At 39.2% G+C, this 23,799-nt stretch overlaps 6 protein-coding genes across 8 annotated transcripts; 3 read left to right on the top strand and 3 right to left on the bottom strand.

Moving 5' to 3' along the window:
- Positions 1-159: 159 nt before the first annotated feature.
- LOC128887063 (uncharacterized) lies at positions 160-6,281 on the bottom strand. 2 transcript variants are annotated; one of them, XM_054142509.1, is made up of 5 exons: positions 5,956-6,281; positions 1,903-5,686; positions 1,612-1,825; positions 1,329-1,522; positions 160-658 (listed from the first exon to the last, which is right to left on the bottom strand). In XM_054142509.1, exons 2-4 carry the CDS (start codon positions 5,659-5,661, stop codon positions 1,329-1,331), a joined length of 4,167 nt encoding a protein of 1,388 aa, XP_053998484.1. In that variant the 5' UTR covers positions 5,662-5,686; positions 5,956-6,281; the 3' UTR covers positions 160-658. The 2 variants fall into 2 exon arrangements, with proteins under 2 accessions (XP_053998484.1, XP_053998483.1); XM_054142508.1 differs by having other exon boundaries at positions 160-1,522.
- Positions 6,282-6,744: 463 nt separating this feature from the next.
- On the top strand, positions 6,745-7,929 carry LOC128887412 (uncharacterized). The gene is made up of 2 exons (XM_054143267.1): positions 6,745-7,217; positions 7,294-7,929. Exons 1-2 carry the CDS (start codon positions 7,127-7,129, stop codon positions 7,413-7,415), a joined length of 213 nt encoding a protein of 70 aa, XP_053999242.1. The 5' UTR covers positions 6,745-7,126; the 3' UTR covers positions 7,416-7,929.
- LOC128887411 (uncharacterized) lies at positions 7,262-13,903 on the bottom strand. The gene is given in 11 exon segments (XM_054143266.1): positions 7,262-8,928; positions 8,930-9,121; positions 9,211-9,344; positions 9,471-9,657; positions 9,729-9,896; positions 10,080-10,541; positions 11,251-11,518; positions 11,645-11,880; positions 12,043-12,143; positions 12,294-12,576; positions 13,744-13,903. Coding segments are annotated over 10 exon segments (2,220 nt in total). The 5' UTR covers positions 12,571-12,576; positions 13,744-13,903; the 3' UTR covers positions 7,262-8,733.
- Positions 13,904-16,549: 2,646 nt separating this feature from the next.
- LOC128887050 (phospholipid scramblase 1-like) lies at positions 16,550-19,956 on the top strand. Of its 2 annotated transcripts, none has more exons than XM_054142477.1 (7): positions 16,550-17,070; positions 17,482-17,586; positions 18,025-18,174; positions 18,297-18,520; positions 18,672-18,833; positions 19,043-19,189; positions 19,778-19,956. In XM_054142477.1, exons 1-7 carry the CDS (start codon positions 17,007-17,009, stop codon positions 19,817-19,819), a joined length of 894 nt encoding a protein of 297 aa, XP_053998452.1. In that variant the 5' UTR covers positions 16,550-17,006; the 3' UTR covers positions 19,820-19,956. The 2 variants fall into 2 exon arrangements, with proteins under 2 accessions (XP_053998452.1, XP_053998453.1); XM_054142478.1 differs by having other exon boundaries at positions 16,554-17,055.
- Positions 19,957-20,091: 135 nt separating this feature from the next.
- LOC128887049 (dehydrogenase/reductase SDR family member 7) lies at positions 20,092-22,478 on the top strand. Its single transcript, XM_054142476.1, has 7 exons — positions 20,092-20,357; positions 21,115-21,267; positions 21,355-21,461; positions 21,532-21,771; positions 21,847-21,966; positions 22,024-22,193; positions 22,263-22,478. Exons 1-7 carry the CDS (start codon positions 20,234-20,236, stop codon positions 22,324-22,326), a joined length of 978 nt encoding a protein of 325 aa, XP_053998451.1. The 5' UTR covers positions 20,092-20,233; the 3' UTR covers positions 22,327-22,478.
- Positions 22,479-22,532: 54 nt separating this feature from the next.
- On the bottom strand, positions 22,533-23,778 carry LOC128887051 (28S ribosomal protein S2, mitochondrial). The gene is made up of 3 exons (XM_054142479.1): positions 23,438-23,778; positions 23,258-23,353; positions 22,533-23,176 (listed from the first exon to the last, which is right to left on the bottom strand). Exons 1-3 carry the CDS (start codon positions 23,472-23,474, stop codon positions 22,533-22,535), a joined length of 777 nt encoding a protein of 258 aa, XP_053998454.1. The 5' UTR covers positions 23,475-23,778.
- Positions 23,779-23,799: the final 21 nt, after the last annotated feature.

The following is a 23,799-nucleotide window of genomic DNA, read 5'->3' on the forward strand; positions in this document are numbered from 1 at the left end:
TCTGTCGTTTCGTTAATATTTGGTTTAACAGAAAAATCATTCTGTAAATTAATCGCGGAAAATGAAAACGTTTATAAGATACACTCTCTGGTATCTTCTTAATTAAAAATCGTTAATTCTATCTTAATTCTCAAGTATTTATAGGCAACTTGCTTCATATTTGTTTTCCATTTTACTGAACATATATCCGCTGTATATATTTGTAAAGGATGATTTTTATAAATTTTATTTAAAAACCGGGATATATATCCAGTACGTAAAAAATGTAATGCGAATAGATTTAATGACCTGTTACTACGATTTCAAGTAAAAAAATATTTACAGGATATACCACCCACTATCAGCTTTGATTTACAGAATTCACTCGATATTTTCTATGTAGATTCGACTAAGAATAATTTGACGATTTGGTTAGGTTACAGCAAAACTTTCGATCAATGCCAGCAAGCCCCGATGAAGATAACATCTAAAGTGAAAAGGATTTTCCGTACCAAATGCTTGCTTAATAAAATTGCAGAACAGAAGACATAATCGTTTTTGGCAGCTGACAATAGCTATATTGTTATACCTTTAAGCATATTTCGATCGGAAGGTTGCTCTTAAAATGTACGAATTCCGGTACAATTAAATGCGTTATTTGATTATCATGTATGCGCCTCTACGAAAAAGAAAAATACGAATTATTTACACTATTTATGAAAATGAGTTTTTTCTAATCGTATTACATTTGCTTGCTATTCGGTATACGCTAAACACAATCGAATGGAATAAGTAATAATCATTTGCGTAAATTACGGTCGGGAATCGTGAAATGCTTTTTTTTTTTTAAATTACATATCGTTCTTTATAAAAGTGTCTTCCGATTTAGAATTCGATTTATACAAAATGTTACAAAATCCTAACACTACGACTTTATGATAAGCAATATCATATATAATAAGCATACTGGAGTTCTGTATAACGAGTAGTCACAAGAAAGAGAAACCTTTACACCATATATAAAATATGTTTCGATATTTTCGATCGTAGATCAATTTCACATTCATTTCGACGGAAGAAACATTCTAAATTTAATTCTTATCAGACATCGAACGAAAAACAGATTTCCAAAATTGTGGGTGAATATCAAAGCAATATCTTGAAATTCTAGTATTTTGTAATCGGGTAAAAAGTTTAAACAAATAATCGTGTCTTAGTATTCGATAATAGAAATAATATTCCAGTGTGTCCGGAGTAATACAATACTAATAAAAACATTATAATCTACAAAAGCAGGATCTCACCTGCTCTTGAACTTAGATGTGTAGTCTCTGGATAGTTAAACGTACCTAATTTTGTATATAATTATATTTATAACGAAGGTGAGAATCGTGTTGACAAAATTTCCCTTCTATCAAACATTGAATAACCCATGTTGTGGAAAGCAACGGAATCTGTAGTTCGTTAGCTTTCCCAATTGCCCAAGATGGACACGATGCGTTCGTCAGAACTACCGTCCCTTCTACAAAACTTTCCATTGCATCTGAAAGTTAAAACATTTAGTTAGCAAGTGGGTTTAATTTCATACCGTCGGTTGCAAAATTTTTCTTATAAATTTTTCCTATACCGTACCTGGCTTATCCACTAATAAGACAACAGCACCTGCGTTTTCACAAATTTGACGCCAAAGAATAGTGAATTGCTTCTCGCACTCTAGAACTGGAATTATTACAACGACGTGCTTCAATGGTTTATCGTCGGATCTTTGGAACATGTCAACGTATGATTTTTTATCTAAACTCCAACCCACGGGTAATTCGTCTTCAGCAGGATTCACGATTTTACCCTGTAAAGAAGATGTAGAAAATTACATGATTTTATCGTATAACATATAGAACAGATTCAATTGGAATCTTGACTTACCTCTTGACAGCACCTTATAATCCAATTATGATTATACGCGGGTATACCAACAGACAGACATAACAAAGTCTTCGCGGTTGTGTTTGGCACGTTTGTTATTAATTTTGTACTTTTATACTCGTCTTGTGGAATTTCGTTAAAATCCGTGTAAACTTTTCCACCGCCAGCTATTATTTGCGTGTTCAATCTGTCCCTGACGAAAGGCTTTTTCGTCCACTCCTCTTCGTACTCCGTTTCTGGATCTGAATTACAATCTTTGCTATCGGCTTGGTATCGATCGATAGTTTCCAACGATGCACAGGTCAGAATAAAGGACATGCCTTTGAACAGATTTGAATCTGTGCTCGGTATAGGACCCAAAGTCGCGATAGTTTCTTCGTCTTCCACTTTTTTCTTACTTCTTGACTTGCTTTTAATGCGACTCTGGGGTCCTTTTACGATTTGTTCGTACGGAGTTCCGATTATCTCAGGCTGCACACCGATAGAAGATGTTTCCTCTTTTATGGAAACGTTCGAATCAGTGGAAATACCGTCGCTTTCGAAGGATCCTTTTATTTCCTTAGGTATAGAAGCTACACCGGAAACAGACGGTTCCGTTACAGTTTTAGGCGTGATCGTTAATCTGGACTTGGGCGTCGAAAAACTAGGGGTAGCAATTCGCCTAGAACGCCTTTTACCATCAACCATATTGTCTAAGGTTACTTGTCCCAAATGCTTCGGCGTGGATGGAAGACTTTTACTTTCTGAATTTAGTTCCTCTTTTAATACTTGAGCTTGATCAGAAGACAAGAAAATGTCTTTAATTTGAACTCGAACTTTGTCCCCTTCGTCCATTTCTACTACGTAATATACTTCGTTATTTACAGTTTGGGAGTCAACAATTATACCACACGAACCATAATCGTCATTTTTAGTTGTAGCATATACAGAGAAACCTTCTTTTAAAACTTTAGGTATCGTTATAATGAAGTCTTCTATAAGTACTTTACTTTTTCCGTCGTAAAAATTCACTTTATACTTTGTTTTTACTTTATCGATAACGGTGCCAGGGTAATAATTATTGTCGGACCATTTAGCAAAGACTTCTTTGCCGATTAAGTCATCCGTTACCACTTGTAAAGGCGTTTTTATCGAAACGTCTACAGAGCTCAGAGCATTGTCGACGTGCTCTATTTTGGTCTTCTTCTTGTTTGGCGTATTATTGCTCTCTGCAGGGATTAAAACCTTCGAAAGAATCTTATTTAATCCGTTCGATTGATTATCCGATTTTGTGCTTTTGCTTCTCGACCTTTTCACCGATTTACTTTTTTTCGAACTTTTGGGGGTATGTACCTGAGCCATTTCCTGCAAAACTTCCGGCGTAGACGAACGAATCTTTTGTAATTGATCGTCTATCCTCTCGTTGCTAACATTGTACGTATCAACTCCGCTGAGTTCTGCGTTTGCAAAATTCAAAATAGTCGTCGTTAGAAGGTGACTATTTTGCCACTCTTTACTGAGACGATCGTACGCTTCTTCGATCGCTAGCTTGTCGTTTGATGAATGTATGTCTTGAGCATGCTTTTTCGCGTGTTTCGCGGGTCCCCGTGGTAAAGAGAAATGCGTACTATCTCTAATTGCAAGCTTGGCTGCCATTGATGCAGCGCTAGATATAGAACTTGTGGAGCTGATTGTCGATGCGAACGAGAGCCTCGAAGGATTTAACTGATACAAGTGTGGATTGCTGTTTACCGAGCCAGGTGATGTATCTTTATTGTCATTTCCAGATATATCGGCTAACGAAGCCGAGGTATCGTTATTTTTCTGTCGTACTAAACTTGGCTCTGCAACAGTCTCGCATTGCACTCCTGTAATTTCTTTACTTAGAAATTCCTTTGTACCTTCGTCGATATTCAATACGCACTTCATTCTAACGTACATACCAATCTCCTTTTCTACTGACAACGGTTTCGTCATAGAAACGCTATGAGTCAAGTTAGATTTGCTTTTATCGTCCAGTATAAAGACATCGGGTTCGTTGTCGCTTACGCTTAACAACTCAGCGTGATCGCTGTCTTTGGACACGGGAGCAACCGTTCTGTTCTGCCTGTTTAGATTATGTACAGACGTAGAGCTATTGTTATCCGTTTTATCGAGTCCAATTGGCATATCGTTAAACGTATCAGATTTTACGCTAGCCGTACTGTCGAGATCAAATCTCTTGGACTCGTTGCTTCCATTTACGAGTTTATTACTGGATTTAGCAGTATCGAGCGACGACTCTTTGGGGGTTTCCAACGACTTGTAACTAAAGTCGCTACTACTTTTACTATCGCAGCAGCTTTTATATATCGTCTCAGACTTTGTGTTATCTAGGACACTTGGATTCTCTGATTTACCATCGAAATCTTCTTGAGAGGAATCTAACACGATCTTTTCTCCGTCTTCGTCGATCTGTACTAGCTCTTTGGATTTGGTTTTACTTTCGGGAATCATGGTTTTGTCATATATAAGTTCTATGCTCATCCTTGAATTACACACATTGGTAGAGTTCATATTCGAATGCGGTTCGTTTATCGTTTTCTTAGGAATCGACGCCTCTTGAGCATCGTTACTTGTTTGTTCAAAATCGATATGTTTCGTAGTTTCGATGCCATTCTCCTTATCAACCGTCTTTTCGATATCTTTTACACAATTGTCAGAGTTTTCTGATAATTGTATGTCATCTATACTCGAATTATTCGAATTTGATTTTATTATTTCGTTTAGCACTACTTTTTTAGAGGGAGATGTATTGTCTGTTTCTTTCGTTTGAACCGACGAAGATACGTTGCCGCTAGACTGCACGATATCTTTAGCGTCCGAAGTATCCTTGTTATGTTCTTTACTACTAATAGCATCGTTCAGTTTCAATATATCGTTAAAATTTTCATTCTTATTTATTTCATCTTCTTTCGTTTGCGAGTTTGAATGCTTTTCGGAATCCATAGTTTTCTCCTCGTCTTTCGAAGTTTCTTCAAGCATATCGTCTATGTCTTCGTCTTGCGTGACTTCTTGAGTTTCCGCTATTATGACATCTTTATCGTCGCAATCTTTAACGAGTTCATGATGAGAATCATCAGATTTAACCGAATGACAACTTTCTTCTTTCTCGAGAACTTTTTTCTCCGCAATCGATACATCTTCCATAGACGTCGTTCTTAAAATCTTGTGTGGTGGTTCATCGAACGAATCCGCTTTGCGTTTCATGTTCGTCGTTGCCGTATTACTAGGAACTTCCTTTTTCGAAGGTGAATAAACATCGGGTGGTGTACATTCTATTATATCTTCCTCTTCTTCAGATTCTTTACTCTTGTTTTCCGTATTACCAATATCGTTACACGATTCTTTCTCTTTTGTTACCTCCAGGGTGCTAGCAACATCGTTGCATGGATCTTCTTTTTTTGTTATCCCCTGTGATTCAGTACATTGCATCTGTATTTTGTCTTCTTGATCCTTCCTTGTAGCCTTGTCTTCGATTTCCATGGTCTCCGTTGCATTCAAAGACGATTCCATATTATCAATTACACGACACGACGTCTCTTCCGACTTGGTCTCTTCTAAATTGTCTGCAGATTTGTCCAGAGATTCATTGTCATCGAAATCAACGAGATGAAAATCTTGACTCTCGCTATAGTTACTATTTTTGCTGTGTTCCATCGGATTATCATGCTCTAAATCTTTAGGGCATGTATCTTCGCTCTCCATCGTACAGTTTTGTACTTTCTCTGTTTCTGACATTGTTACGACTCTTTTACCGGGTGCGCTGAAATGAAAAATAACAGATGAAAAAATATACAAGTTTTCAAAGTTGAAATTTACTTTTGCTACATTTAAGTTGAATCGTCTCGAATTAAACGCAATTAACGAAACGTAGTAAGACGCTTCGCGACGGTGTTCAAAAATGTTGGGGCGAGAATTCAAGGACACCCTATATAACGATACGGTGTTTACGAGTATGGAAGGTTACGGCGGGAACGTCATGTGATCGCGATAATTTCTCGAAAATTTCGGCTCACGAGCAATAAAACTTACCAAAAGTGATCACATACAGCTAGGCGTGTCCTCTGGAGTGGATTATTTTCTCTGGTTCGTCGAAATATTACATTTGCCGCCGGACACAAATATGTTCGCCGGCCGTCGAAAGCGGGAGCTCATGTATTTCTTCGTGCTAGTTACTTTTACGCTTCTTCCCCTTCGCTTCGTATCACGTATTCGTTTCACTTGTATGTTCTTTCTCAATCCTGATCACAACAATTACATTAATGAACCGGTCTCCCATAGAAAATACCTCGAAAACGCCACTTTTTATTCACAAAGGAACACAGACCATAAAACGCCATCGCCACTTTTAGGTAATCATAGATTATGTAATTGTAGATCCGCAGGGTTCGGTGTAGAGGTGACAGAGTTCGTGTTCCAAGATCGACCAATCGAGGCTCGCGTTGCGAATGTAACCGTGCCCGAGCCAATGCGGATACGTCGCTACTCGTCACGCTTACTAACAATTATTAACGAAATAACGAGAATAAAATGGAAAGCTTAACAGATCTTGCCTTAGATATATATTATGTATCGGGTTATCGAGGAATTCTTTTTATTATACGAAAGAATTTGTTATTTGTTTAGAACTTATCGCCAGTGTCGACGTTAGAATTATTAGTACCCTAACGCATTGTTTCAGGTTCTTTGAAAATGATTTTATCATTCCACAAATGAAAATGCCGCCTTAAGTTTCCGCTTATTATTCGTATTACAAATTAAAAATAAGCAAAACCTGAATTCAAACCTGAGTTTAAAGTTATGTGTACCGAATAAGATACCTTACCATGCCGTTACTAAAGAGTAAATGGCTTTTTTTGGTCGCATTGTTCAATGACGTCGTCTCCCGCCATTTACATCTATTTACTTATAACAGCTAAATTATCCATAATACAACTTAATTTTTACCACAAATACCAATACAGAGAACTAATGTTCCAATATACAAATAATTGACATATTCTTCTGCTATATAGTTTTTTGTTGTCGAAGCGTCCCTAGCAAGAGGCGCCCCGATGCGGCGGGATCGTTTACTTCTACATAAAATTCTACAATCTTGATTGTAGAATTCTGTTACTGTTACTGTCCATGGCCCTCTGGTGGCAAAATTAAAGTAGACACAGCTTCTATTTTCTATAAAAGTAACACACACTGTACGTAAATAATGGCGGATAACGAAAAAGATATTATTTTTCACATGAATGGCCTGAACTGTTTATTGAAAAAGAATTTGGAACTGGTTTCAAAATGGAGAGGTATATTCGTAACTATTGATTTCATTCTACGATAGACGAGGAAGTACGAGTATTTAACGCTGCATTTATTTGTAAGTCGAATGCGCTAGATTACAATTGGAATTCCTGAAATTATATACTCCGGAAGTCCTCGAAATTTTCCAAGACTTGAACCAACTGGTGGATACAAATACCGATTCGAACGATAAACCAAAATAAATCGATGCAACGATCACGGCGCCGAATTTCGAACGATTCAATTTAATCGGATGATCCTTTTCGTATTTATTGTACATTTTTATTTTAGTGGAAATTGTAACTTGGCGCGTAATCATCGATAAATGAAGCAAAATACACTTATGTTGAAATATATTTATATTATATTCGAATATAGGTCTGACACATAGATTGTATCCACAGTTTCGTAACATAAGGATAGACAATAATAGATATACACTTTCTTATCCGACCAAATGGAAATATATAATACAGTTAGTATCGTCACATCTCTTTTGCAATTTAATACACGTCCGTCCGCGATACAAAAACGAAAATAAATGTCCTTATCGCGTTAAATAATACAGCACCGTTCGTAAGTATGTTTATGTAACGATAATTGAAACGAATATATCGTAAAAATGTAATTCTTTGTTCTGCAAGCACGAGGATGTTGCTGGAAATCACCTTTAATCATTTATGTTATCGCGTCCATATTCGTTAACTATCGATACATTTATATATATATATATAATGTGATTTAATTTATTTGCGAGGGTGCTCATCCGAACTTTAATTATCCTTACTTTGATATTATCGTTTATATAAGGTGTCCCAAAATAGATGGTACAACGAGAAAGATTTTGTTAACCATGTTTGTAAACGTTTGTATAGAAGAAGCGTGAGTAAGTTTGTATGTTTTACTATCAAACCCGAAGGAAACTTACGAGGTAATTTCGCGCATTTCCAAAATGAATTTTCTTGAAAATAAAGGTATGGACAAACTTTATTCCGCATTTTTTATTCATTCTTTCGAGAAATATCATCTCTTCGCGGGTTCTGCTATCTACTTCGGAACACTTCTTTATATCGTCGATAGATAAAACAGTTATTGCAATTTGGTTAACGACTACTATTACAGTATCGATTTAGCGTTCTTCGCGGAAACGAAATACGACATTTCCTCGTATGAATGATAATAAAAATTTCAGTCGATCGTTATTGTCCCTCGTCGTTACGTTTCTTCGCAAAAGAAAGTAAACAAACGAAAGAAAAGCAATAAAAACGACACTCGAATCGTCCAGACGAGCCGGGTACCTCGCAAATGAGACAATTCTTTCGTCTCTTATTTTATAACATTCAGCGTCTTCGAACGTTCCACGATCCTTTCGTTACTTCTGATTGATCAATCTCGAGCGAATAATTTTACATCGCGCTGTCGAAGATGAAGGAAAAATTTGCTCTGCTCTGGTAACGTGGAAAGCGAACGAAACATCGAAAGTTGACTATGCGAATTAAGAAGCCCGATTCGAGGTTGACATTAGTCGGAGATTCGTGTGATTCCCAAGAGGGGATGCCCGATGCGACGCGAACTGGTCTTGCTTCGCCACTCTGCCCTTCGACCCTTTTTCTTATATCGGTCTAATCGTTGAAAACTGACCATGCTTTGACCACCATTTAATCGTCGCTCGCTATTGCGACAGCGAAGATAACGACGGTGGTAACGGTAATGGTAGACGCCTCAGACAGGACTCGCTGTTAAAGCGACATTGCAACGCGACTGCAGCTGGAGGCTGTAACTGAGACAGAACCAGGGCCGCGACCACGCAAGCCTCTTTCACTCTTTTACCCTCTTGCATCTCTCGCGCGTCGCAGATCTTGCTCGTTTCCAATCCGTAATTGTACAGGCATCCAAGGTCATCCTGTAGCTAGAATTTGTTGAAAAATTAATACACGAGATCGATGAACCTTCGAGAGATGGATACGTTTGAGTATAACCGAATAGGAAGTTGCTTACACAGGCTTTGCAGACCTGGAGCATGATACAGGGGAGGTAGAGTATCTGCGATTCGTCTTCAGCCAGGCCGTCCGCGATTATACATCGTTTCTCGATCGCTTCCACTTCTGGACAAGCTCTGTTCTCGTCGATGCCTTTGCGATAAATCGTATAATGTTATTACGATATTTTTACGATTCAATTTCGTTTACAGACTATTGGAAGCTACATAATCAAAGATTTATCGTGGTATTTGGTTTTCTAACTTTGTTATACGATACCTTCGTTTTCGATTATTCCATTGACGTCGTGTTTATCGCTGTGTTTAACCGGGCTATTTTCCCGGAAGCTCGAAGTTTGATTGCTCTGAGCGCTGGCCGCAAAGCTTCCTCTCATGTCGTTTAATGCTTTCCTCATTTTCTCGAGGGAGTACTGGGCGGCCATGCGCGCCAGCACTTTGTCTTTCGCCTGTCGTTTAATTCAACGATATTATAATAATTATCGAATAAGAACGGCGATGTTTAGTATTCGAAGCACACCTTTTGCAAATTGCCATTAACTTCCGAGTCTGGGTTCTTCAGATCTTCCTCGACGATTAGGTCCTTGATGTTCTTCAGTCTGGCAACCACTTGCTTCAACTTCTCCTTCCTCTCTGCATTCTCTTTGTCGTACTCCCTATCGTCCCCCCTCAGATCCTCACCCATGTTCTGAAAGAATTACGCATGCTTGCCATTAACTCAATCCTCTGGCGTTTACGTTCTATCCCGATGCAAGGACACTCATCTCCTTTCCTGATCCATTTAAGAAGACAAATCTAATACCGGTATGAATTCGTCTCGAATCGTGAGTTTACTGTAATCATTTCAATCATTTACTTTTCTTTTCGTTACCTCGTAATATCGTTGCAACATCCATTCGGCGTCCTGATTCTGACTTCCTGGATTAGCCATGAAGGACGTCCTCTCTCTCCTTCGGTCGATGCCGACATATTGGGACCAATCGTCGCTCTTCTTTCTCCTTCGGTCGATGCCAAGATATTGGGACCAATCGACGCTCTTCTTTTTCCTTCGGTCGATGCCGACATATTGAGACAAATCGACGCTCTTCTTTCTCACCTCGATGGATTTCGATTTGCCAAGCTTCGTTGCGTTCTCTTCCTGTCCTTTGGCCGGCGGGGTCACCTTGGGCGCCTCTGAGGTACTCTCGTGCTCGTGCTCGTGCTCGTGCTTGTGATCGATATCGCGACTGTGGTCATGGTCGTGCTCGTGATCATGGTCGTGGTCGTGACCATGAGTATGATTGCGACCGTCGGTGGATTGCGTGCCGAACAACGCGCCCAGATCTTGCGCGACCTTCGAATAAACGTTTTGCGCAAAAATTCTATTTAGCCATTATTACGTGTTTGTCCCACATGAAACGTCGTCTTTTCTGTAGCTTGAACTTTCCGATACACTCCTTGCTTTATTATATCGTTGATATCTAGGTGACTCGATCGACTCAATTTCCGAGTTACTTTGGATATTTTCAAAGACTTTACACGATGTCCAGAAATCATTAGCATCGTTCGTAGCAGAGATTGGGCACGATTTCGGCTTGAAAATGGGAACAGGATGGGACAGGTGGCGTTCCAATGGCCGAGGATTATAGCTGATTGGAAAGAGCATGGAAAATCACACGAAAGCTATTTCGATTATGTAAATTATTAAACTTTCCAACAAAATGTAGAACGTGTAACATTGTTTTACTCTAGCGGCTATACAAGATAACGTTGTAGGTGCTTGGTAACTTTTTTAAAAGTCACAAGCAACAGCAGAATAACGATTAATATATAATAATTATATAAATAATATACGATTACTCGTGAAATTAATCAACGTTTTGAGTTACCAATTTGATATTTTATAGACTCTAAACTGTAAGATTAGATAGCGTATACGTTTGCGCATACGTTGAAATGTTCTGAATAAGTTTCAGGTTGATCGAATATCCAAACAAACAGATGCCTTTGAAAACGACATTTCATGGTGGCATCTACGGCATCGTAAAGCTTCACGAGACTACCTTGGGGTCCGTGACTTGTTTGTTAGGGGGCATCGACTTTGCGCTCCTCTTAGCAACGGGATAATGTTTAGCCATGTTCTGATAGGTTCTGAGATCGTGTCCTATCGGATACCTCCCGTTCACGTTTCTCCGTCCAGCTAGAGAGAGGTACAGCAGATTCGGGTCTTGTTCTCGATCGGCGTATTCGTTCTCATCGGGTTCTCTGCCTTGGCCGCGAACCAGAGATTCCTTGTTCAGTAATTCACCCCAGGACATCGGACCCACGCTTCTACCATAGGACACGTTTCGTTAGTTTCATCGCAGCAAACGTTTCTCGAGTATTACGAGTGTATGTGTAGATATACGTATCGATTATGTTATTAAAATCAGAAAGAAAAACGATCGATCCACTGACTCGTAGAGCTTGTTGTTGTTGTCCCTATCGGCCCTGTAACGATCGTAAAGCATCTGACGCGCGTCCGTGTACATTTCGTCGTCCATGTCCCCGAGACCATAGGGAGATCGGTCCTGCAATTTTTCCACAAACAGTTTCGCTAACTCTTTCTGATCGATGTTTTGACGCTCCGAACTGCTACCCCTCTTGCGGCTGGAGCTCCTCTCGCGTTCTCGAAACGACGAAACTGGCTCTTCCTGAAAGATCGTCAAACGTTAAACCTAGAAGAAGGAGAAGCCTTAAACAAGACTCTCCAAGACTCTACACCGTGGACGAAGTTATCGGCCAAGTACATAGACTCCGTTATAGATTCTTTTTTTTTTTTTTTTCACCAACTGTTATCGAACGACGCTCGTTACCTGTTCCGGAACACTTTCCAAGTAATCTGTCAACGCTCTTTCTAGTAGCTTGTTATTCAAATCCTGGAAACCGTTCCCCACCGTTTCGAGCTGTCCAGCTTCTGAAAGAAATACTTTTTCTGTACGTTCTATGCGGCTCGCTGTCTACTCTATCGGTTGTTTGCGTCGAGCGTGAACGTTCGTACGTGAACTAAATGACCAAAACGATAACAGCGTTTCAAGTCGTTCCAGCGTGGACGCAGGAACCTTACCATTTGGCAAGAACTCGATCTCTTCGTCCTCCGCGTCGATCTCTCTGTCGCCCTGTCGATCCCTGTCGAATTTTCTATCTCCCTCGCCGCCGTGGTACTTGTACGACCGAAGATCATTGTAATACTCTTGCGAATTCGGGTCCAGCGATCGTTGCTTCCTGGTGACGGCGTCTAGAGCACCTTTCAACGACTCGTCCATCGATTGACGGGCCACGGGCGCCATAGACGTGGCTGTCCCCACGATTAACAAGATCAAGAGCCATTCTTGCCGCAGCATTTTTATCTTCGAAAGGAAAATGTTCCTCTTTATTAACGCTTCAATCGTTCATTTAATGGAGGATTTTAACAAAAATTTTAACGCGGACCATTATAGAGACCCTTATACTGTTAAAAAACAACTACCTGAATTTGAGAACGTGTCCGATAGATGCAATAAAGATGTCTTGGAATCTGTTCGAACGGAAATGATTAAATAAGTTTGCCGTATTAAAAAGATATGAGAAAAAACACGTGGCGATCACGGGGTTGGAAATCGGTAGCCCTGTCGAATGCTCCACGCCTTCAGCGAAGGGTGCAATGTATGTTAGTAGTTCCGAGTAATCCGCCTTCGGTCAGATATCGATTCTGCTAAAAGGGCAACGAAGTCCCTCGCACGGATGAAGACGTAGTAGTGAAATGTAACGAGTGACGCAACGCGCGAATCGTTGCCTTGTATCGAACGAGTTTATCCTGCAAGGAAACTGTTCGACACCTGGTACGCTTCGAAAGAACCCTCGAGTTCTCCAGAAGCAAAGTACAACCGAACCTATTGTCTTTTTATACGAATATAACACGGGCTACATTTTATTTCCATAAAAACCGTAAGGTGCAGCTAGTAGCTTTACAAGTTCATCTTCCGGATGCTCCACTTGTCAAATAAAAATTCCATAAAGATCTTTTACCGCTTATTTGATCTTTCGTGTACCTGTTACTCCCCGCGCGCGTGTGTATGTGTGTGTGTGTGTGTGTATATATATATGCCAATAATTAATAATATCGCGACTACTGAACGCCATCTTGACTTAGGACGTCGGAAGCGGAACAGTTCACTCGAGCGACCGTTTGTTCGATCGAACAAACGATTCTCGTTCATGTTTGATCAAGATCGTTCACCTTTTACGCGAACTCGCGACGGTCACGGACCGGTGTACTTGATGGACGACGCTAACAGATGGTGAGGACGTACGGCAAACTTGACATACTCGAGCCACCGATAACTCTGTTGTGCGTTTCAGAATCGCGATTACTTTCGATCGGTTCGCCGAAAAAAAGGCTGTTACGGCGACGACGCGAAGCATTTTCGTCCGAAAGAAATAACATTGTCGCGACAAACGAAGGTGATGGAGATTTGGGGACGGATGAGGAATCGCGGAAAACTCAAAGGAACTCGGGGTGGGTTTGTCGTACTTACTTGGCTTTAATTACACATTCGCGTGACACTGAACGATGTGGTTCTGCGTGATTGTTTCCTCTCGGTTGCAGCTAACCGCGTATACGACTCCTCAGTCCTCGAGTACGTGGAATTTTGGTCTGTCTTCCATGACTACCGACGACTCGGGCTTTTATATAGAGCCCGAAGGGATCGATAGAAACACGCATGCGGTGCATGGATCTGACGACGGATTCGGACGGCAGCAACAAGTAAACGCGCGGGGTGTGCCTAAGAAAACACACCGACCGGAAAATTATGGAGGCGCGAGTCGAGTTTCCGCGACGGAACGGCCGATTATTTATTAAATGGCCAGGAGCTCGACCATCTTTATACGAACAGGATTCGCCGATGTTTAAGCCCTTGTTATGCCACCTGCGAACATCGCACACCACGTGTCCAGTCGTCTACCAAATGCACTCCAAGACCCACTGACGATTTTACTTTCGTCATTTTTGTAAAGAAAAATAACCGAACAGCAGTCATCTCGAAAAGGGCTGATTTTGGTACAGCGATTAATCGCATGTTAGCGAGTAACAAAAAGATTATTGTCCGGCAAATGCAACTTTGTGCATCAAACAGTAAATTAATCAACTAATTCTCCGCATGTTTTATTTTCTGGAAAAATATTCATTTCATATCCCGTTACGTACGACTTCCTTTACCGATTGATCTTGGATTAATCTTTGTCGAGTCATCCTAGTATCCTAGCCTAGTATCCATATTCAGAAAAGTATGTTACAGAAATTCTTGACGAAAGTGTTAGACGCGTATAAGAAGAGACCCTAACAACAAGTTAAAAGAAAAAACATTGCGAACAATGTATGCTCGAACAATATTTGAAGGATGAGTCGCTAGATAAGGGGTACCCTTTTGTTTCTTTCGCTTTGATCCGACGTCAAGTGGTGTTCAGCAGACGGAAAATGGGTAGCCAGTTTTATACCGAACCGAGGGTGTCTCCGAGTGTTTACCACGTCGCTTCTTGTCGACCAGATCGAGCTTTAACAAGAGGTTCTGCTCTTCGATGAGTGGAACTTGAGACGATTTTCCGCGCATCGATACAACGAAGATAAGCGGAGTGAAGCTAATGCGCATAATCTGTGAACGTACGTTTGATTTTTATTGGAATCAAGTACGAAAATTAATCTCGTGACAAAGAAGATGGTGTCGCAATCCCAACCTGTAGTTAATAAAAGAATTACAACCCGAGGAATCATTTATTAGACCCCACTCTTCCTAACGAAACGAAATTAAGACTAGGTATACGAAATCGATCGATATATCGATTTGTAAATAATATTTAAAAATTAATTTTTCATCTCTGATGTTAAGTAGCTTTTGAAGCAAAGTAAAGTGCAAGCGATGGAAAAATGGTTGGGTCCGGTCGAGGGGTAAGTAAAATTCCCGCCAGGGTTAAGGAAAATTCTCGGAGATCCGCGTTTCGTTTCTATGGTTTCCTCACCTTTCACGGTTATCGAACGACGCGTCGGTTCCATTTAAAGGAATGCGACCACCCGCATGCACGTGCCCGGTAGGGGTAGCCTCAGAAAATTCGTTCGTTCGAAATGCATACAGTATGCGATTTAAAAATATTTACTCCTTTTCTTTGGACGGGACTCCCCAACGTTCCATTGTGCCTTTCTTTGGTTTGCATGCTCGCTATTATCGAGAGGGATAAAGTAATGCCACTTGTAGAATAATAGAAGCAAAAAGTTACTCTAAATAAGATTACGATAACGATGGCAATGTGATCAATTGATTTCAATGACGACGATGGTAACGCTATTAATGCTATAAATACACGGATGTCTATTGAAACGTTTCCAAACAGTATTAAATTCTCTGCTCGCCAAGTTTCCCTTTGTTACGTCGCAGAATCGCTAAATTTTGATCGGTTCCATTGTTTGCGCCGACTTTCAGCGCGTCCCAATGCACGACGCTTATCGTCCACCATTGTCCCGTACATCGTTGAACCGACTCTATTGATAAGCGCGATATCGAACCTTCGAGGCTTGCCACGCGTGTTACGTTATCAATTTTAAAACAAATTAAAGAGACATTAACCCTTACATGCACACCGATATACAGGGTGTCCCAAAACTCGGGGAGGAGCCGGAAATGGGGGGTAGCTGAGACGATTCCGAACAACAATTTCCTTTGCAAAAATGTCGGATGGGGCTTCGTTAAGGAGATATCAAGCGAAAACCCCGACCAATCAGAGCGCGCGTAGACCGTTCGAGCGGCCGCGGTAGCGTATAAGCGCGGCCGCTTAGCGCGTAGCCTTCGCTACCACGGCCGCTCCAACGGTCTACGCGCGCTCTGATTGGTCGGGGTTTTCTCTTAATATCTCCTCAACGAAGCCCCATCCGACATTTTTGCAAAGGAAATTGTTGTTCGGAATCGTCTCAGCTACCCCCCATTTCCGGCTCCTCCCCGAGTTTTGGGACACCCTGTAGATCTGCGTCGTATGTTTAAAACCTCCGTTTACATGAATATGAAAACCTAATATCTCATTATGTAGCAGCAACCTTCGCATGTGTGTTTTCTTTTTTTAATTTTAATTTTACCAAAAGTATTTCATCGTTTCCGAACGCAACTAGAGTCTTTGAAGATTGTCACAGATCGAGAAATAAATTGTCATTGTTGGCGCACCACACAGCGGTCACGTAGCAAACGCAATGTTCCTTTATGTTTAAATAAAGGAGAGGCGGTTATACGGATATTTATTTATCCGACGAGGAATTTCGTCCACCGAAACGAAACTCGTTGATGACCACGGACGATACTACGGCTTTATCCGCCATCGCGATAACGAGCCAGCTATCAGCGATAACGGGGATCGAAGAGGATCGGCGTTGGTCTGCCGCGGCTATTCCAGACAAAACAATTTTCAGTGATCCGCTAAAGTTTTGCCAAGGATGACAAGAACGAGACGCGCCGCCGGCTGGGAAAATCTAGATGTCCTGAAAAACGGATTCCGTCGATTCATTCGACACTCGAAGACGAAATAGAAAAGGGAGGAAGAGGCGAGGCCGTTTCCTGCGCTACGCTGACCTGTTTCGCCGTAATAATATTCACGCTTCGCGGTTGATCGATCGTTGTATTCCCTCGCCACTCGACGAGTTCATTAGAATTAATTAATTCGCCGAGGTCTACGTAATACCCACACGGGCTGAAGAAAAATCGTGTAAGCAGCGTCGAAGTTATGCTCTGGACCATTCACCCGAACAACGTAATTCGTCGTCATGGTGCAAGAGGAAGTGGCGCCGAGCGTCCTTAATTCCGTCCATTCTGGTAACTCCACCAATCGTAAAAGATGATCTTCATAAAACTGGCCTGGTCGATAACTGTTATTTTTTTTTCTCTTTTTTTTTTTTTTTAAACGTATCAAATTTTCAGCAACTTTCTAAATTGTATCTTCATTTAATCCGAAAAAATTCACGGTAAAAATCCGAGGGTCTGCGTTAAAATTGCAAAATTTTCACGTCGTTTTTCCTAACACTGAGATGATCAATTTAAATCGAAATAGACTCGTATGATTGTTATTTAATCAAAGAATCCTCCATGAAATAAATTTGGAGGAATTTGCGTATCCCCCAAATGTCTACTTTCGTAGCATTAACTATTCGAGTACCCTTATTAATCGATCTACTTGTTGCGTAAAACGATAAGATAGGAATGTTATTGAACGGTTGCAACGGCCTTCTCTTAATTGCATAGATGCCAACACCGTGAATCTGCAGATGATGGAAGTGCAACGAGACCAAGTGTCCTACTCGCCTCCTGTGCTTTCCGGACCAAATGTCATTACAGCACAGCCACAAGGTAAACAAACGCGATATGCATTCCTACCTTGTACACCTCGTCGATATTTTATTTATCCGTGTCGTTTGGTATAGCGACGATAAGATGATCTGTTATCGGTGAGAGAGCGCGTGGTCCTCGAGGACGCAGGAAACTATGTTCTTTAACAAAGTTTAAACTTTAAAGCGAAAGTGTTTATCGCGATTGCTTCTTTACTAGCACTTGCACGTTTATGTTCCTAGTCGGAAGATTGTTCTTACAAAGTTACCCGCCAATCCTTGGGGTCTACCGAGAAAACTATTACGAAAGATAAACTGTCAGCCTTATTATGGATCGAAACGTCGAGAAATAAATGGTGCAAGTTATCGCGTTTGCTTTAATTTCTATAAAGCATCGTTGTCCAGCACGTCTTAGGGAGCGGTAAAAAGGAATGTTTAACAAGAAAAAAGCGTTTCATAGGAGACGTTCAACAACCGAGGAGACCGATTCCAATCAGCACTCTGGACTGGACGTCGACCTCGAGATCTCAACTTAGCGCTCTCTCTGGAAGTCACTTCTTGGGAAACGTGGAACAGTTGGAAATACAACAGGTCGTCGATCTAAGGACACGTTCGTATCCTTTTCTATTCTACGAAGAAAGAAAGACTATATTGTACATGTATCATTAATGAAATATGCGTGAATAATGTCTTATTATTATATTAATCGAGCGAATGATTTGTATTCGTTAGTGCTGGCTAGATCGAGAAAGGGTTTCCAGTACAGAGTGAAAGTGCCAAAAGCGGAAACGTTGTTTTTGGCGATGGAGACGAAACCGGAGAATCGATCGGACGGATTCAGTTGTTCTAAATTGCTGCGCGATGATTTAACAATGAACATTTTAGATCAATGCGGCGAACCAGCGTTTATCATGAAAATCAACTCGAGGTGGACGTACACTCTGAACAAGTTACGCGTGAGTTGCAAATCTCACGTTAACAGGGAGCCTTGTTCGTGAATATACGATATTTGATATCAATATAACGAACTTTCTTTTTGAAGTGTAACTTCTTATACGACCTTTACCGGCTCGAGATATATGATTTAGTCATTTCTGTGTTGAATAGAAAATTACGGTGGGAAGCTCGAACCTAATCGGAACCGTGGAAGAAAATTTCAGTATTATGGGGCCAAGCTTCACGGTCTACGATGCAACAAGGAACGAACTTTGCAGCATATTCGGACCAAATGTTTGCGGTTGCTGCATGTACAGTGAAGCGCAATTCCAAGTATATCTGAGAATTAATTAGCCAAAGATAGTATAAGCTATAAAATCGCAACCCTAATCGCAACGCTAATTTAGAATACGAGTAGCTATCTACATTGTCGATGTACGGTTGCGCCATCGAGCATAAGAAATGAGAACTGTTCGCCACAATTTTATTTCGGCGTTTTCATGTATTGATATACAATTATCGGTTATAATATATGGTTGCAGGTAATTTCAGTGGATGGTACCCATCAAATTGCATCTCTGATGCATCAATGGGACAATACTTTACGCGATTATATATTATTGATCACATTTCCTGCAGACACGAATATAAAACTGAAAAGCTTGCTTCTCGGTGCTGCATTTCTCATGGTAAATATTCGACGTCGTCCTTCTCTCGTATAAAAGGATCGAATCTATCGTAAAACTGATTTCACGACCTTTAAAGTATGTTTCCGTGTAACGATATTATGTTCCGATACTATGGGAAACTATAATTCTTATTATAACTCGAAGCGATCGATTCGATCAAGGATCGTATAATTGACTTAATCATCTTATAGGATTAACTTCAGAGTAATTAACCCTTTGTTTACCGATGCACTTGCAACTAGGATCATTCATGGTATACAGAATGAAACGTATACAATTATGTACGTTAGGTTATATAACGTATTTGCTGGTTATGACGCAACAAACATTTACATATAGTAATATTTGTTATAAATAAACAAACATTCCATATACTAGCTCTAATGTCAAGAAAAATATAGTTTAAATTGGTCTAGCATTAATGAAAATGAAGAGAAAAAAAATTACGATTATCATCGATTCGACTAAATTATACTCTATTATGCTCGCCTCTGGGCACTTAGGAGTTTAGCTCGCATCTATCTTTTTATAGAATCATGTCATTTCTTGTTAAACATGTTACACGATACATTTTATATGACATTTCAGGAACACATGTACTTCAAGCGAATAAGAATGTCGCGGACTTGAGCAAAAAACTGAGAACACGCTAGCATGTTGTTCAAACGTAATTTCTTTGTAAATTCATGCAAGAATCCAGATTCGCTCAATAAAATAAGTAATCGATTCGATAAGTAATTCCCAGATATAAAATATACACGTATAGTCATTACTACGTATTCCTTCCGTTTCCCATTTCATTTTTTAACAGTGTTATGTATAGGGATTTTAGGAAAACAGAATTCCTGTGGGAAAGGTGTCCCTCTAGTGGCGAGTACCAGAAATGCAAACTGCCACGATCACGATGTAATAAAACTCACAACTTAATAAAGCTCGTCGTATAAATATAAAAGCCAACTGCGCAGTTAATTGCTAAAAGTAAAAGTATTTTCGGATATTTTTTTTATTTGCTTCTAGATTAATTTTCGCGGTTTATCATAAGAAATGGATCTTTTAGCCATCGTTGGTTTGATAGTTGTGATCTATTTCCTTATATATATGATATGTCCTTGGTTTCTAGAGTGTGATTTAAATCTCGCCTTACACGAGAAATTTGGAAAATCCATAAGTAAGTGTTGCTATCTTCGAAAGAATTATATGCGAAACTAGGCCCAAAATTAAATAAATGATTCATCTGTGTTTATATCCCTTGAATAATTTTTTACATACAATGTACTAAAAAATTAACAAAAATAGTATAATACATGAAGACAATCTCAAAATCAATTTAGTCTGTAGGGAAGAATGTGACTATCCCTCGTAAAGGTAAAATCGCACGTGTACAAAAAGAAAAGAAATTTATATGCGATACGTACAACTATCAAAAAACCCATGGTTTTCATATAAAAAGAATAACTTTGGATCATTGTTACCTATAATTTTTTGATCATTTTTAACGATGTATCGATCATAATCCAATCTAATTGTTCTTAGATGTTGCATACTCTTTGCTTTTTTCACATGTTCTTTTATCATAGTCAATTGTGATGTTTACATGCTCCTCTTATAGCATCAAGTATTTCCACATGTTTTATTTAACAACAGCTGTATTATATATATTTTAAAAAATGTAAGTAAAGCAACCACTAAAATATAGTTTTCTTATGTAAAGACTATATGTATATATTGTGTATACCTTAATTTCTTTCAACTCCCCTATTATTTTCTATAAATTTTTATTACTCTTGTTTATTTAGTTAACTATTTGAATCTTTACGTTAATTATCATAAATCGTTCTTACTGAAAAGTACAACAATTCTACAAATATGAATTTTTTATTTCCATTTAAGAGGAATGTTAGAAAATTTTTTTTTCCATTTTATAGGATCTTTAGAAGGAAAAGTAGTGTGGATAACAGGAGCATCGAGTGGAATTGGAGAACATCTTGCCTATGTTTTAGCAGATGCCGGTTGTAACTTAGTTCTATCTGCACGAAGGAAAGAGGAACTAGATAGAGTGAAGGCCAACTGCCTTCAAAGTGAATAACTTTCCTTGTATATGCATCTGCTTACTGTTATCTTTGTATCCTTGCTTTATATCCTTGATCCGATTTATTTATTTTTAGGAAATCTAAATTTGAATGACTCGCACATCTTAGTAATTCCTCTAGATATTTGCAAAATTAGTAATCATGAAACAGCATTTAAAGAAGTTATCAGTAAATTTGGAAGGGTATTTATGCTGTAAAATTGTTTTGTAGGAGCATTTCGTGATTGGATTTTAATTTGAAATCTGATTTCAGTTGGATATACTTGTAAATAATGCGGGTCGTTCTCAACGAGCGCAATGGGAGCAAATCGAACTCTCCGTCGATAAAGAAATGTTCGACTTAAATGTGTTCTCGCAAATTTCTTTAAGTAGATTGGTGGGAAAATATTTTTTTGAAGTAGGCGCAGGTCACCTTGTAATCACTTCCAGTTTTGCTGGTCTTGCGGCAGCGCCATATTCTGGAACTTATTGTGCAACTAAACATGCGTTACACGTTAGTTACATTAATATTGGAAACTCCCTCTCTCTCTCTTTGTAGTATTTACATATTTCTTTTTACTTCTTGCAGGGATATTTTAAGAGTTTTATGATTGAAAAGTTGGGTCAAAATGTACCAGTCACTATGATATGCCCAGGACCAGTACAAACTGATTTCTTGTCCGTAGCGTATACAGACAAATTTGGAGAAGTAAGTTCTGTCGTAACAAAACGTGTACCAACTTTTTCAATATCATCTTTTTCTTAGACGTATGGGGAAAATACAAAAGTAAGCGTCAAAAATAAAGTTAGCGTCGAACGATGCGCTGTACTGATGGGGATTGCAATAGCGAACCAACTTCCTGAAGTATGGATTTCCAAGCCAATGGTGCTTCAACTATTGTACCTGAATATTTATTACCCAAATATAGGCACATGGTATATTATTTCACAATTACTAAATTTTGTGCTCCATCTAAATACTAACGATACTATTTTATATTCTAGGATATTTAAAGTATTAGGACCAACATTTTTGCAACGTTTGCGGGACGATAAAGAAAAAATTTAACAAGAACATTGAATACTTCACATTTGTCTTACTTTGTTTTACTCTGTTGCGTATGTCGATGAACCGATTCTAACTTTGGAAATTTCTTATACATCTTATTTTGGGTAACTCTGTTGGAGAGAAGAAGTAAAATAAATTTTACATAAATAACATTTGAGTTTCTTTTAATTTATAAATTCTATATATCTATAGTATTGTACACAAAATTATTGTGTGTTTTTTTGGATTAATCGCGATTTGAGCGCTTTTCCTCTCATTATTGCTTCCTTAAATAGACTACAATAGAGTTCTATGGCACAAGGTGTATCATCGTTCCCAGGAACAGGATACGTTATAAGATTTGGGTTACAGTTTGTGTCGACAATGCCAATCGTTGGAATAGCCATTTTGGCTGAATGTGTCACTGCTATGTGCTGTTGGATAACAGTCTCCATAGTATTAAGAAATATACATAGATCTGGCAATCTTGTGATAGCGCCAAATTCACGTGGAGCGTTTGTAAAAGTTCCAGGTTTCCAATTTCTGGTATGAGCGAATTCTCCGCACTCCTTAGCAGTTGTTTCAACCAAGTAAGAAACTTGAGGATTTTTCGCGATAAATAAAATAATTCCGTCTCTGAACGCTATATGAGCAGCAAAATTTAACGCTTGGCGCAAAAGTTCTGCGGTTTGGTCTAAGTCGATTATTAAGTGACCGAGTCTAGATCCGAATACAAAGGGTCGCATGTGTTCATCCAGAGATCCTATCTTATGTCCGTAATGTACTCTTGCTTTAAACAAATCTTCGACAGTGAATAAATTGTGAACTTTAAAAAGATCTGGATGATTCAAAGGATTTATCAAGTCTTGACCTTGAAAAATTAAAAATATTAAGATCTCAAATTTTATTGCCTGGAAAGTAGCCTAGAAAGTAACTGAAAATATCTCTTTACCACTGGTGTTATCCTGTTGAGGTTCCACATTTGTTGATAGCTTGCACCATGGAAGATATGTAAACAATGGTCGTAAAATGTTTCCGTCTTTCCATACTACAACAGAATATAATAAAAATAAGACACTCGACAGCTAAAAGTATTCGACTAGTTCAACAGAATCACTGTCGGCGTACTTACATTTAGACGAGAATGTTCGTGTAGCGACGCTGGTCATTTTGACAAGTCTGTTGAATTAGGGAATATTGTTTCCTGTACGATAAATAGCTATAATTTTCCTGAAATAACAGGAATGGTAATGGTTTCATTCAAATACCTTCCTACACGATAGGTTAGTAGAGAATTTGTTTCTCAAAATGAATAGAAGATGATGTTTATGTTGAATACTGGAAACATTTATTTCTTTGTTCTAACTTCGTATGCATTACGATTTTTAAGTCGCTAGTTATTAACGGCAGTAATACAATAAAAATACTGTGTTTATCCAGTACCACAACTTCGAAACTCCACAATTACGAAACTCCGAACACTCCGAATCACTC

The sequence above is a fragment of the Hylaeus anthracinus genome, unplaced genomic scaffold (genome assembly GCF_026225885.1).
Source record: "Hylaeus anthracinus isolate JK02 unplaced genomic scaffold, UHH_iyHylAnth1.0_haploid 11985, whole genome shotgun sequence".
NCBI lineage: Eukaryota > Metazoa > Arthropoda > Insecta > Hymenoptera > Colletidae > Hylaeus > Hylaeus anthracinus.